This window comes from Lacerta agilis, chromosome 17 (assembly GCF_009819535.1).
Source record: "Lacerta agilis isolate rLacAgi1 chromosome 17, rLacAgi1.pri, whole genome shotgun sequence".
NCBI lineage: Eukaryota > Metazoa > Chordata > Lepidosauria > Squamata > Lacertidae > Lacerta > Lacerta agilis.
The window spans coordinates 15,521,780-15,536,750 of record NC_046328.1 but is presented as its reverse complement, the minus strand read 5'-3'; the positions used below and the strand labels follow the sequence as shown (position 1 = coordinate 15,536,750).

General features: G+C 47.8%; 1 protein-coding gene across 2 annotated transcripts; it reads right to left on the bottom strand.

The window, feature by feature from the left end:
• Positions 1–4,120: 4,120 nt before the first annotated feature.
• On the bottom strand, positions 4,121–14,652 carry LRRC74B (leucine rich repeat containing 74B). Of its 2 annotated transcripts, XM_033135937.1 has the most exons (11): positions 14,486–14,652; positions 12,693–12,852; positions 12,257–12,399; positions 11,802–11,934; positions 10,746–10,952; positions 8,023–8,132; positions 6,709–6,824; positions 6,515–6,593; positions 5,855–5,950; positions 5,251–5,367; positions 4,121–4,447 (listed from the first exon to the last, which is right to left on the bottom strand). In XM_033135937.1, the coding sequence occupies exons 1-11, from the start codon at positions 14,603–14,605 to the stop codon at positions 4,439–4,441; spliced, it is 1,290 nt and encodes a 429-aa protein (XP_032991828.1). In that variant the 5' UTR covers positions 14,606–14,652; the 3' UTR covers positions 4,121–4,438. The 2 variants fall into 2 exon arrangements, with proteins under 2 accessions (XP_032991828.1, XP_032991829.1); XM_033135938.1 differs by lacking the exon at positions 10,746–10,952.
• Between the last annotated feature and the right edge of the window lie 319 nt (positions 14,653–14,971).

The following is a 14,971-nucleotide window of genomic DNA, read 5'->3' as shown; positions in this document are numbered from 1 at the left end:
CTTCTCCAGTTTAGGGGCCACCACAGAGAAGGCCCTCTCCCAGACCGCCCCCACCCCAAGCCCCTGAGGGCAGAGGGACTGCCAAGAGGGACTGCCCTGCTGATCTCAGAACCTGATGGTCTGTAGGGAAGACTGTGGTCTGTCAGTATTTGGGGCCTGAGTCATTTCGGGCTTTAAACACCAACATCAGCACCTTGAATTGGGTCCAGAAGCGAGCTGGCAACCAGTGCAGCTGTTTTAAAATGAGATCTAGATGGATTACCCCAGCCAGTAATCTGATTGCTGCGTTTTAGACTAAGTGAAGTTTCCAAATCGTCTTCAAGTGTAGCCCTACGTAGACTGCATTGCAGTAATCCAGTCCTTGGGGGTAGGTGTTAAAGTCCAGGTTGGTGAAGAAGGGATGGGATTTATCACCTTCTCCACCAAATCAACTTACCATTTCTCAGCCCCTTCTGCCTTTTAGTGTTTGATAACCAACTCTCCCCTCTCAGCAGCTCAAAGATGGCATGGATTGAGCAGGTGCCAGCCAGGCAAACAGTACCTTAATTGGTGACAGCTCAAGTATGCCCCACAATACTAGTAGCTCCCAAAATTGAACATGGACATACACTTAATTTTTTTCACACTAGAAAAGTTAAGTGTGTGTGTGGCCATTCCTCATTCTGGAAATATTCCAGTGGAAAGGGGCTATATACAAAAGGTGAAATAATGGAATGGTAGAGTTGGAAGGGACCCTGAGGGTCATCGAATCCAACCCCCTGCAAAGCAGGAATCTCAACTAAATGATACATGACAAATGGTCATCCAACCTCTGCTTAAAAACCTCCAAGGAAGGAGAATCCACCACCGTTAAAACAGCTCTTACCGTCAGAAAGTTCTTCTTGAAGTTTAGTTGAAATCTCCTTTCTTGTGACTTGAATCCACTGGTTCATAAAGTAGATACCTGTCCTTGGGAGACCACCTGCCCTATTTCCATATCAGAGACTCTTCCGGGGCAGGTTTCTGCAGTAGCAGTGGCTAAACATTCTGACTGTACCTATTTTAGAGAACCCCACCAGCTAATGGTGAGGCTCATGGCAAGGCCACAGCCAGGGGCTCATGCACAAATCCAGCAGGGAGCCTCCTCTATGGCCACTTAAAGGGACCCCTGACCGTTAAGTCCAGTCACAGACGACTCTGGGGTTGTGCACTCATCTTGCTCTATAGGCCGAGGGAACCAGCGTTTGTCTGCAGACAGCTTCCGGGTCATGTGGCCAGCATAACTAAGCCGCTTCTGGCGAACCAGAGCAGCACACGGAAACTCTGTTTACCTTCCCGCCAGAGCGGTACCTATTTATCTACTTGCACATTGACGTGCTTTCAAACAGCTAGGTTGGCAGGAGCTGGGACCGAACAGCGGGAGCTCACCCTGTCACGGGGATTCGAACCGCCGACCTTCTGATTGGCAAGCCCAAGGCTCAGTGGTTTAATGCACAGCGCCAATTCATCCCATAGCACAGAACTTAGGAGTTGCTGCAGATAACTTGCAGCAGATGACTGGGAGAATGTTTCACTGAACTCTGAGGGGTTTTGCTTTTGAGTAGACATGGAGGGGGCTGCACTGCTAAGTCTTTCTGAAAAAAATGGCATTGTTTTGTTCAGTTTTGAGTGAGGAAAACACGTACTCGGCCTCCCCCCGTGGTGCCTTCCAGCTTGGTTTGGCCAACCACCACCGTCAGCCCCAGACAACACAGCCATGCTGGTTGGGGCATACCTAGGGGTTGGCCAGGTTGGCCCCTGCCAACCGCACAGGCAGAGAGAGGGCACAAAAATGGCATCTCTCTCAGCATCTTGGCAGAAGAATCTGGATGCCATCACAGCAGCCCTGCAGAGCCTCCTTCCCAGTCAGACGGCAGCGCTGACAGTTAATTTGTGCAGTGGGGCTCCCCGTGAGAACACCTCTGCCTGGCCCTCTGTCCTAGCAGAAACAATGTGTCCCACTCTCCACTCCTACTGCGTGCCCCCAGAATGGACTTTCAGCTGATGTGGTGGCTAAGAAATATCAGACGAGGCTCTTCATTTAGCACAGCCGAGTTGCTTTTCCCTGGTTTCTTTCCCGCCTTGACCAATTTCTGGGGCATGTGCCACTGCGAGTTTAACCCAGAAAGCAAGGGTCGTTGTCAAAGAACCAGCCAGCTGTAAGTTGCACCAGCAAAGTTGGAGTTAACTTGCTACTAGCAAAACCACAATTTTCACACAGTTGGGCAAGTGTCAGGCCTGATAAGCATAGCAGCGCATCCCCAGTAGGTTGCAGAGATTGAAAGTCCTCACCTCCCTACAGCCGTCTAAGTCCCCTCCACTCCACGGCTTTTTCCAAGCAATCAGAGACTGTGCCCATGTGCAGCCTACCACTGTTCTGCCCGTTTCAGCTCTCTTCTGGTTCTGGGAGACAAGGTGGGGAGGGAGCTTGTCACAGCAGGAGGGGGAAACACCCGTGACTCTTCACCAGCCTGACTCATCTTTGCCTCTTGGACTCCCCTCTCCCCGTCACCTGCTTCAGCTTCTGCCTCCGATTCTGGGCTTCTCTCTTCCATTGACTCTTCCTCTCACCAAGCCCTGTTGCCTCTTCCCAGTCTTCTCCCTCTGACCATTGATTGTTATCCCATCACCACTCCCCAGGACCTGAGCCTTCTTCCCTTGGGGGTTCCCCAGCTGATGCCTCCCAGCGGTCCAGGACACTTCAACAGGGCTTGTTTCCAAGTAAAGTGTGCACTGGGAGTGCAACCTCCAAGTTAGTGCCTTTCTGCTGGCACCTTGCCAGACGTAACAGGAAGGCAAGTGAAGTATTGTCTGAAGTTCCTGCCTCTGGCTTGCCAGATTTAGGCTGCAGTCCTGTGTACCCACTTTCCTGGGAGTAAGCCCCATTGAACGGTGGGATTAAGTTTTGAGTAGACATTTATAGGATTGTGCTGTTAAAACACCCAGTTTAAGAGTCATTTGTGATTACTGAATTATGTCATGTATTTATTTTTAGAGAGGGGTGGGGGGCACCAATTGCCAAGGGTGCAAGGAAGCCTACGTATGCCTCTGCATGCTGGCAAAGGCTGGTGGGAGTTATAGTCCATAATGGGTATGGAGGCTGGAGCTGATGGGAATTACAGTCCCAAACATCTGGAGGGCACCAGACTGGCAAAGTTTTCACAGCCTTTTTAAAAGGACCGTTTATACTGCCACCCACCGGGTCACACACTAACTCAGGGCCAAATCTCCTGCCACAGCACAGGCCGCAGGCTGCTTAGGAATCTCAAAATGGCCTCCCTGCTCTCGTGAAGCTGCCCTCCTTCTCCAAAGAACCTCACCTCCACGGTTGAGTATTTGCTCAAGTGCTTAGCATGAATCTGAGCACAACAACTACCCTTCACGACCCCCTGCCAGCCACCACTTGTCAGGCTGTGTTCACCTGTGCATTTGGCTTTGCCAGAAGCAGATCCCGAGGGCCAATCTTTCCCGCATAAAATAGTTTGCCAGGGGACCTCTGCTGCCGCTGTGCCTGACATGCCATCGGGGGTGGCATCACTTACCCGTTGCTCACGCTGACTCTTGGATGCATCAGCTTCTGTTGTCTCAGAGGTCAGGGCAAAAACACTGAAAGGCCAAGAGAGGTCCCGAGAAGGAAAGCAGGGTTTTCTTCTTGCAGATTGCTGGCAACGGAAGCCCAGAGAGCAAAAGTCTCTTCTTGCTCTCACCCACAGATGGAGGGAGGTTGTGCAGCTGCTTATGAGACACTGGAAGCTGGGTTTTGTCACACATATGTCTCACCGGTTTGCCGGTGAATCCCAGGCGGGCAGCGCCTGCTGTTTTGCTCTGTGCTCTGACCTTTGCTTGCTTGCTCCCATCACTAGATTCATAGCAGTGGGGATATTGCCCTCCTCGCTACTGTCTTCGCCTGTCATGCTGTGACTCTGCTCTGTACAACAGCTTGTGGCAAAGAAGCCAATTAATATAAAGATATTTTTTTCTGTTCCTTGGCTGTGAGTTTATTTTTATGCATAAAATGTATACACCTCTTGATTCTAAAAAAACAACAACCCCGAAACCCTCAAAGTGATATACAAAGAGGATAAAATGTTATGAATAACAGCAATGATTTACAACTTTCAAAAAGTTAAAATAGCAATAGACCAAAAAGCAGATTAAAACTCGCATCAACCTTCTAAACATCTGGGTAGGCCTGTCTAAACAAAAGTGTTTTTAACAGATGCTAAAAGACGGGCAAAAACAGCACAGCCTCTCTCTCTCTCTCTCTCTCTCACACACACACACACACATACATCCCATTATTTGTCAGCAAATGGAAGAGCAGAGGGTCCCCTAATGGGCTCCTTCCTCACTTTGCAGGTAGCCAAGGAAGGAAAAATGAGCAATCTTTCCCAGGGCTGTCCATAGCTGGGGTGTCTTCTCAGAAAACCTACAAAAAGAAGGATCCCATAAGTCAGTGGCAATCTTCTCTGGCATCACTCTTGTTCCCACGATTTTCCCCAGCCAAGAAGTTGCAAAGCACCAGATCTGGCTTAATGGCCCTTGGAGAGAAATCCCGGGACAGGTATCCAAGGCAGGCTCTAGCCAGAGAAGCTGAAAGCCCTGGCTTAATATCCACCAATGTGCCGTATGAGAGTCCCAGGGCCAGCTGTAGAAACCCAGTGCAGACAAGTTGGAGTACATGACCAGCATAGCAGGGGGTTGGAGAAGATGGCCCCTATGTCTTTGGACTAAAGAACTGGGAGACATGCCCCAGGAATCAATGGGGGTGGAGAAAGTTAGGCTAACCATATAGGGTTCTTGAGAGTGACCACTGCTTCAAACACCACTTCCAACATCTATGACACTACCATATGTTTTCCAGTTAGCAGAGTGAGGGAGGGTCTGTGGAACAACTGAAATGCTTTTGGGGGAAAGTGTTGCATTATTTCCCCTATTGGGGCCCCCCTCCCCCAGGGATTTTGCTCAATGGCTAGTATAGAGACTGAGGATAGTTGGGTTTTCCTCCCAGAGAGCTGAAGGGGTGCTAGGGGCATCGTTGTTCTTGGGACACCCTTCCCCCCCCTTTCTCCTCTGCTGTCTCCTGTGGTTCAGGAAGTTCTGTATTTTGCTTTTTTAAAAAAAATGCTAGAAAAACCCGTTTTATCATTGGAGGCAGTGGGATGATGAGAACCCACCGGGAGCTGTCAAAAAAGACCCTGCAGCCCAGCAGAGGGGTTTGGCTTTCTGTACCTTTGATGGGTCTGTTTTGAACGAGCGGCTGCTCCAGTTGTGCTTGATCTGAAGGCTCGGGAAAATTACCTGGATGCGATCGCAAAGCTCTGCAAAGTCCTGCTTGACGACAATCTCCTGAAAAGGACAGAAAATATACCCTCTCCATTCCCACATCAACAGCATGGTGGAGACGGTTCTCAAAGAGGTGTGTGGCAGGGGGTCTTATCCCCCTATTCCATTTGGGTGGGGGTCCCATCACCTTCCAGCCAATCCAGGTTGTGGAGTTATAGCCTAGGTTTCTATGAAATGTGAACCTCTATTCAAAGTACTGTCCTCAGGGCACACCAGTCCCTGCATGGACTTGTTGGAGCATATTCACTGCGTACATAAATATTTCTCCAATCCCACATTGCCTACTATGCTCTTTGCCATGATGGTGCCTGCACCAGATGGTTTGGACTACAACTCCCAGTGACCTCAGTGTGGTTGTGTGACCGTGGAGCTGCTGAAAGCTCTAGTAAAAACAAAACAAAACTGGAGAGCACCAGGCTGGTGAAGATTGGGCCACTACATCACAAGCACACCACACCTCTCTTCCAACCACTGACTGACTGATACCTACTGAAAAATCCAGGACTTCCAAGGCAGCACCAGGATTTGCTTGGAGGGCTTTGAGGATCCCAATGCAGCCATCGCTCTGAATGGGGTTCCTGGCCACCTGCAGGTCACAGAACAGAAACGTGCCGGGTTTGTTTAGGGAAAAGCACTAAGAACAGGGCTGGGCATCCGGACTCCCAACTGCCATTGGCATTGCTGCCTGCTGGGGGTGATGGGAGATGGAGTCCAATGACACCTGGCGAGGGTTGCAGACTTTCCACCCTGATTGCAGAAGAAGCAATCTCTCTTCTCTCTAGAGGAATTCCTCCACCTTTTGCATGTGGTATGGAAATGCTACTTCTTAGATCAGATAACATGTGGCTCTCCAAAAGCTGCTGGACTCTAACTTCCATCATCCCTGACATTGCCGGCTGGGGCTGATGGGAGTTGGAATCTAACCACACCTGGAGGCCCACAGCAGAGGCGGATTTAGGGGAGGGTGATCGGTTTAGTCACACTGGGCACAGAGCCTCAGGGGCACCACAACTATTATTTAGAATGGATCGCAAGAAGCAGAGATCGCAGAATTTTGGCGTCGCTGAAATTTGAGACGCCAAGGTCTGCCACTGCTCAGTTTCCCCATTCCTGCACTAGAGGATCAGACACTCTCTGAAAAGCCACTTACACTGAAGATCTTCAGGGTTTTGTTTTCTTTCAGGCCCAAAGCTAGGCAGAGGGCTCCTTCCAGAGAAATGCGATTGTTCCTGAGAAGAAGAAGAGGAGACCATCTCAACTGTCTCATTTCCCTTTCCCTTCTCTTATCTCTCTCTGCGATCTACCCAGGATGCCAAGCAGAACCTGGGTGCTGAGCACGCTTACCCAACGTTCAGCTCTTCCAGAACATTGTTGACTTTCAGGGCCTCACCCAGGGCAGCTGCTCCACCGTTGCCAAAGCCGTTGTATGAAAGGTCCAGCACACGAAGGAAGATGTTGGCCTGAGGAGGGAAGGAGGGAGGCAGCCTTAGCAAAGCTCTGGGTGGGGAAACCCTCTGGGGCTCTGGGTTCAACAGGTATCTGGGTGGTCGCTGTGAGAACAGGACTGGATGGGCCATTGGCCTGATCCAGCAGGCCTCTTCTGATGTCCTACCTGCTCAGACACTCTAGGATTAAACAGATCCGAAATATCTAAAAGACCACCTTCTTCCTTCCAGACCCTCTTGTGTACTAAGCTTGGCAGCCCAGGAGAGGGAATGATCCTTTGTAGTGGATTTCCCTCCCCACGGAAGTGCATCTGGCATTTTCACTCTACAGCTTTAATCATATGGCATCTAAGATGCACGTTTTTAGGGCCCACTCTGTTTGACTGCAAATTGTTTAAACTTGTGCTTTTATAACGATGTAACCCATCCTAAGACCTTAAGGTGAAGGGTGGGTAAGAAATCCGGCAAATAAAATAAAATAAAAATTATTACATTGGAGGGAGGTGGGTCTCAGGGCATCCTGCCACTCACTGAGCAAGTTGCCACCCCTGATCAGTCTTTTTTGATCCAGAAAGGAAGAATAGTTTTGCTTAAGTCTCCTCCTCCTCCAACCTTTTTGAAACAGAATGTGGCAATGTGCTAAGGCCCTCCCCACTCCTGATTTCTTTATGCCAGGGGCCAGTTGGGGTTGCTTTGCTGTGTTCACATCAGAGACACATAAATAGACTTTCCTAAGCTTTTAATGAGGAAATAGGAATGCTGTAATCTGGAAGGATTTGGAACAGCGAGAACCCCAAAGCATCCATTTGAATGTGACACAAGGCATTTTCATGCACTGGTGAGTATATATTTTCAGTGGCAAGCAGCATGGAAAGCTGACCTGTACTGGATCAGGCTCAGTATTGTCAACACTGACTGACAGCAGCTTTCCAAGGTTTCAGGCAGGAGGACATTCCTTGCTCTACTTGGAGATGCTGCTGTGGAATGAAGCACAGAAATTCTGCAAGCAAAGCAGGAGCTTCTACTCGAAATACAAACTTCAGACCACTGGTCCAGCTAGGTCAGTAATGTCAACAGCTCTCCAGGATTTCAGGAAGTAGCCTTCTTGCCTGGAGATGCTGGGAATTTAACCTGAGACCTTCTAAATGCAGAACAGATGCTTAAGACATGTCATTACAACTGTAGCCTAACTGTAATTAGGCAGTTCTCCTACCCCTAAGCCTTTGGCAATAGCAACTGCTCCTTTGCCCCGGAAGTGGTTCCAGCTGAGATCAAGCTCCTTCAGGCCAACGTTTTCTGCAATCGCTGCTCCAAGAACCCCGCCTAGTTAAATGCAGAACACAGGAAATGGGCCAAGAAGCACAAGCCTTAGATAAGAGCAACTGCAACATCCAGAAGCCCCCTCCAATATTTGCCAATGTGCCCCCTGACTTAGGGAGCTGGAAATCTCGCAATCGGGGATCAGCATGACCCAATATCCCCCACGCTGGAGCAGAAAAAGGGGAGGGATGAGACAAGTAGAAACCACAAGCAAAGAGAAAGCATTCAGTAGGAAGCTGGTATGTATGAAGCAAAAAACCTCAGGGGAGTTCAAAGAATCACATAATTGCAGACTTGGAAGGAACCCAAAGAGACATCTAGTCCAACCCCCCTACAATGCAGGAGTTCATGGACTTCGGATTTCTGCACCTTGGGGAAAAGAAAACAGCTTCCATGACTCTCCAACCAGAAGGAACGTCAACAAGAGATTGGATGGCCATCTGTCATGGATGCTTTAGCTGTGATTCCTGCATTCCATGGGATTCGATGAGAGGACCCTTGGGGTCCCTTCCAACTCTACAATTCTATTATTCTATGTTTTAAAAGCTGTAGTCCGCTGGGAAGACCTCCTGCACTAGCCCTGTTGAAATGAGCTGGTGCTCCACCCACCCACCCCCCAAGAACAAAAACAACCCTTGCAGATCAGACTTTCCTGGTGGGTTGGTGTCTGTGTTAATTCAGATGGGGTAGGTGGGACTGCTCTTCCACCCTGGCTCTTCCAGCTGCAGTCAGGTGGCAGGGGGTTCCCTCATTCTTCACTCAGATGGATGGAAACTACTGTTTGGGGATTCTGCTGCAAAGTTAAAACATACCAATTTTCTTGGGCCTTTGGAGGTATTTGGAGAAAACTGGTGCAAGCTCGAGGCCCTAAACGTTTTTTGTTATCTATATAATTTTTATTAAATTTCCTGTTTTACAATTTCAAATGAACATTTTGCATACTTAAAAATATCAACGACTTCTTCTCTTTCCGTGGTTCATTTCGCATATATTATATCCCTGCATATTTTACAAAAATTATACCAATCTGTTTTCCATTATTACATCCATCAAAGATTATTCACACTGTTGAATTTATCTTAATGCTGCCAGCGTTTTCAGCTGTACACAGTTATTTTCCATATACTCGATAAACTCGAGGCCCTAAAAGTTTTTAATACTGCACTGATGTTGTTTGTACCATTCGTGGATGAAAATCATTTTTATTATTGTCTGTATGTTTTCCTTTTTCCCTGATGTGTTGTGTGTGGTTTTTTAAATTGTAAGCCTGTGGGTAGGTGTCTTATCTGGGAAGTCTTTTTGGCTGTGGAGTGGGGTACAAATGCTCTAAATAAATAAACAATATTAATAATACATAAATTAAAAAAAACAACTCTTTTGAGTCCTACCTTCCTTCCTTTTTCTCTCTGTCTTTCTCTCTCCACTCAGCTTAGACTGTTCCTATTTCCTGTGCTCTCTCTCTCTCAATCTCTCTCTCTGTCCCCTCCTGTTTTCCATCAACTCCCTGCGACCTCATCAAAAGGTAAATGGGAAGGGAGAGAGACCTGATCAGCCACAGAAGGAGATTTTCTTCAGTGAGGGAGGCGAAGGAGAGAATGCAAAGTATCAGCAGGGAAGGAGCCGAGGACAACGGAAAGGCAGCTGTAAGAATAGCAAAAGGGGACTGAGAAGTAGGAGGCAGTGACTACAATAGCACAAGAAATCAAGAATGGTGCATAAATTTAAATAGCAGAAGAGGAGCTGGTACAGAGGATGAGGGAGAGGAGGGAACAATCATGGCTGTTGCACCCTGGAAAATAATATTGACATTTGTTAGCACAAATTTGCAAATAACTAAAAAAAAAAACCCAGATCAAGTGATATTTCCTTCTGGACATCGCTTTACTGGCAAAAATATGTAGGTGAGTTCTCTGCTGTAAATAGAGCACAGCTTCTTGATCAAATATTAATTGTCCCTGAAACAAACTTTGCCAGTCTGGTGCCCTCAAAATGCTTTGGACTACAACTCCCATCATCATAAAAGATGCAGGAGGAAATGATTAATAATAGGACCTACAAAGGGGAAGATGGAAATCTTGTTGTAATGATATATGTTAGATATATGATTGTAAAATTTTAATCTGAAAAACCAAATCAATATTTATTTATTTATTTAAAAAAAAAGGAATAAGAGGTTTCCTAACTGCTCTCAGAACCCTTAACAAACTACACCTCCCATTTTGTGGGGGAAGCCATGGCTGTTTAAAGTGGTATGATACAGCTTCCAATTTACCAATGTTTGGTACAGATGGAGTCACACCATAGCCCCGCCCACTTTTGTCCCAAACTCCACCCACCACTGCCACGTGGCCTATAAGGTAATGTGTCCCTTGGGTTGAAAAAGTTTCTCCACTCCATAGCTTCTTTCTTAAAGGAGAAGTTCAGAACAACTACGGTAAGTTTTCATCAACCTTATGCCCTCCAGCTCTTTTGAGAGACTACGACTTCCACCAGCCTCAGCAGGCAGAGACATTACTGTTGGCAGGGGCTGATGGGTGTTGTAGTCCAAAACATCTGGAGAGCACAAAGTTGGCAAAGGCTGTTCTCTGCCTTTCTTTGCAAGGGAAGCTGCTTTACCTGCCAGCTCTTCAAGCATGTTATGACTCAGATCGAGTGACTCCACTTTGTTGTTGATCACAAAAGCATCTGCTAGGTATTTGGCCGCACGCTCATCTAATTCATTTCCAGAGAGCTTCAGGGTTAGTAGTGTCCTATTCTCCCCAAGCATGGAGGACAAAGCCTTCGCCCCTTTCACTCCAAGCCTGTTCTCTGACAAATCAACATCTGAGAGGGAAGAACAAGACAGACTTTTAGCCCCAACTCCCACAAAATAAAACCCGTCTCTCATTTCAGACCCATTCCAGTTCCACCTTTCCAGGGCCTTCAGTTGGGCCCCTTGAACAATCTCAGATCGGAGGATGTCAAGAAGTGGTCGCCTCTGAAAAACTCAATGTGTTGACAGCTCCTCAAAGGAGAAAATCACCTCCCCTAATCCCACTTTGCCATAAAAATATCAATTATATTATCTCATGGACTCTGGAAAACAAACAAACAAAGGAATAACCACACTCAGGATACAGAACATAAACCCTGAGAGGATGGGTTTCTTAGGGCTGTTCCACTGCGTCTCACTGAGAGCTAGGCACTTGTGTTTGTATTTACTTGTTACATTTATTTCCTGCCTCGTCTCCAAGCAGCTCGTGAGGGTGTGTTTGGTTTTATTTTCCTAACAACCCTGCGAAGTACGGAAGACTGAGAGACAGAGACTGGGTCAGGGAGACCTACAGAGCTTCGACTAACAGGGAATTCGAATCCTAGATTCCCAGGTCCTAGTCTTGACATTATAACCACTCTTCCCAGTCTTCACCAATTTGTGCCCTCCAGATGTTTGGGACCACAAATCCCATCCACCCTAGCCAGCATGCCTATATGATGGGTGTGTGGCTGTGCTGGCTGGGGCTGATGGGAATTGTAGTCTAAAACATCTGGAGGACGCTAGGTCAGCAAACACCATGCTACACCATAAAAAACCTCCTCAGCAAAAGCAGCTCGGGCCTGTCTGTCACAAGACCTCTGTTTTGCCACGTCCTTGCTACAAAGACCTTCTCGAAACCTCAAAATTAAGGGACACACCTGAAATGTAACAATTTTCTTTCAACATCTCTGCCACCGCTGCTGCTCCATCTCCGTTCAGCCAGTTGTCACTCAGGTTTAACTTCACAATGGATGTGTTATTTGCCAAGGAAGGAGCTAGAGCTTTGGCTCCCTGAGATACAGAAGAGAAAAATTAAGAAATAGGTGGATTGTCTATGCTGGATCAGGGCAAAGTCCCATTGGGTCTAACGCTCTTACACATGGCTGTGGTCATAAGAACATAGGAGAAGCCTGCTGGATTAGGCCAATGGCCCATCTAGTCCAGCTTTCTGTCCTCACAGTAGCCACCCAGGACCTGAGCACAAGGGCACTCTCCCCTCCTGTGGTATTCAAAAGCATTACTGCCTTTGACAATCAAGGCTAGTGCTCACTTGGGCTGATGGGACTTGTAGTCCAAAACAGCCCAGCCTACTGGGGCAGATGGGAATTGATACCTTGGGTCCAAGGCCGTAGTGCTTCAGGGTCAGTTCAGAATCTTTCATGTGGCGTAAAAAATACGAGATGGGAACGACGCCGTGCATTCGGCAGGTTTTGAGATATTTGGCTTTTCCTGTTGGATCATGGGATGTCTTAGAATCTAATGTCGGGAGGGAGAAAAAGAGAGTCAACGTAGAGAAGGATAACTCTGCAAAGCAAGAAAGCTATTTAGAAGCAAGTCAAGCCGATAAAGCATCTGCAGCTAATGGACAGTCCACCCAAGGACATTGTGACCTTCAGAATCACAAAAGATGTATTGGATGTCACAAGGCGAGAAACAGTTGTTTCTCCCTCTCTCATAATTCTAGTAGTGAGTACCCAATGAAGCCCAGCCAATGGCAGCTGCAGTCCAAGCACATCTGGAGAACCATCACCCCCTCCTCTAAGCCATACCTTCTATTTCAAGGTCTGTGTCCCAGTCTTCATCCCTTTCCTCCTCCTCCTCCTCCTCCTCCTCCATCTCCTCTTCAGAATCGTTCCTAGCATTCTCTGGGTAACAGGGACCACTTTCCTCATGTACAGTCTGGGGCTCATCACCAGGCCTTGAAAAAGTCTGAGGAAAGACGTACGCATAGGATCTTACTCCAAGCAAGTAGTCATGCCAAAATTCCTCTACCCAAACCCTGGGAACTAAGGAGAAAGTCGATTTGAAAAAAATGACAGCAAACATCCAGAGTGCTAAGTGCTGAACTGGAACAATCACATGAGGACATTGTTTTTGTTCAGACGTACTGAGGACGTGTTTTGGACTACAATTCCCATCAGCTCTAACAGCATATGGCTATGTTGGCTATGGCTTATGGAAATTCTTGCCCAAAACATATGGATGGTTATCAGACCCTCCAAGTGTCGCTATTTTCCATGGGCATCCCTGATTTAGAGAAGCCATCCTGATTTCTGATTTGAACGTGGAATGTCCCACTTTTCCTTAGGATGTGCCTATTTTCATTGGAGAAATGTTGGGAGGATATGGTAGAATGTCCGTATTTTCATTCGAGAAATGTTGGAGGGTACGGAATGATCAGACCCTCGAGCCGCCTGACGGCAATCCTGTACACGGAAGTTTTTTTAAAATGTTTAATTTTCAAAAAAAAATTTATTAGTTTTACATATAATCACAATATGTAACATTGTATCATCTTATTAAATCTCTTGGCTCAACCGTTTACGGTAGTTGTTTAGGGAAAAATGTTTAATGTTTTATTCTGTTTTTACATATGTTGGAAGCTGCCCAGAGTGGCTGGGGCAACCCAGTAAGATGTGTGGAGTATAAACAGTAAAATTATCATTCTGGAATAGGGATGTCCCCTTTTTCATCGGAGAAACGTTGGAGAGTATGGGTTGCATCAGGTTGGGGAAGAGTGCTCTAAAGCAAGATTGGGGGAACCTCTTGCCTTCCAGATGCTGCTGGACTTCAACTCCTATCAGCCCCAGCCAGCGTGATGGGAGTTGTAGTGCAGCAACATCCCAAAAGGCACCTGCTTTGCTAACCAGATATTGCTGGATTTATTGATTGAATCTTTTAAATTCTCACCTAGTCCAACACTCTAACCACGGTATTCATACCCCACCTTTTTCTCCAAGGAGCTCAATTAATCTTCCCAACAGCCCTGTGAGGTAGGCTAAGCTGGCAGGGGGTGACTAGCCCACAGTCACCCAGGAGTGGCGGGTATGAGCTCTGGCCTTCTGGTTCCTAGTCAAACACTCTAGGCTTCCTCAAACTCGGCCCTCCAGATGTTTTGAGACTACAATTCCCATCATCCCTGACCACTGGTCCTGCAAGCTAGGGATCATGGGAGCTGTAGGCCAAAAACATATGGAGGGCCGAGTTTGAGGAAGCCTGCTCTAAACACTACACCACTCTTGCTCATCCTTAATCGTTGCCCGTGCTGGCAGCCGTGGATGATGGGAGTTGTAGTCCAATCACATCTAAAGAGCAGAGCTATAGGAATACCACAAGTGTTGTCATTTTGCCTGTGGGTTTTTCCTAGCTGCTTTATTTTTAGCGGCCCTGTTGAGAGAAAGGCGCTGCATGAGCTTCCCAAACCCCGGCCTTTCCCCCCCAGAACTACAATTCCCAGAAACCCCCAACGTCTACGTCACACGCTAGTCCCCGCCCACAAGCCCGCAGGGCTCCCGCTCCTCCTCAAGACCGCGGCCTTCTTCCTCGGTTCTTTTTTCCTCACCGCTGAGCCGCCGGAGCCGGCGCTGCCCAGACGAGTAGGGGCAGGAGTACCGCGACTGGGAAGACGACCCCCGACGTCGGTCTCCTGCTCGGGCACCGGCGACAGCGGCAGCTTCGGCATCGGCGCGGCTCGGGCCTGCTCTACCCGCCAGTTGCCGTGGCAACGGCGTCGCGCCGGAGAGGGGCGGGCGCAGCCCGACATCGCGGAAGCCGATTGGACGGGGTAGGTGACGAGGCGAGCCTATCAAGTATTTGTGGGCAGCGAAGGGTCGCTTCCAAGCTTCGCCCTGTCAAGCGGGGTTGGAAACTTTGTCCTGAGCTGCTTTGGGGATCGAGTTCGGAAACCCCGAGGCTTATTTCGAATTAAAATTGTAATCTGTTCGGAAACCTGGTTCGGGGGTTGGTTTGCGGGGTTACAAAGCAATTTTGTTTAATTATTTTATTTATTATTTATTAATTTTATTTACTGAATTTATATACCGCCCTA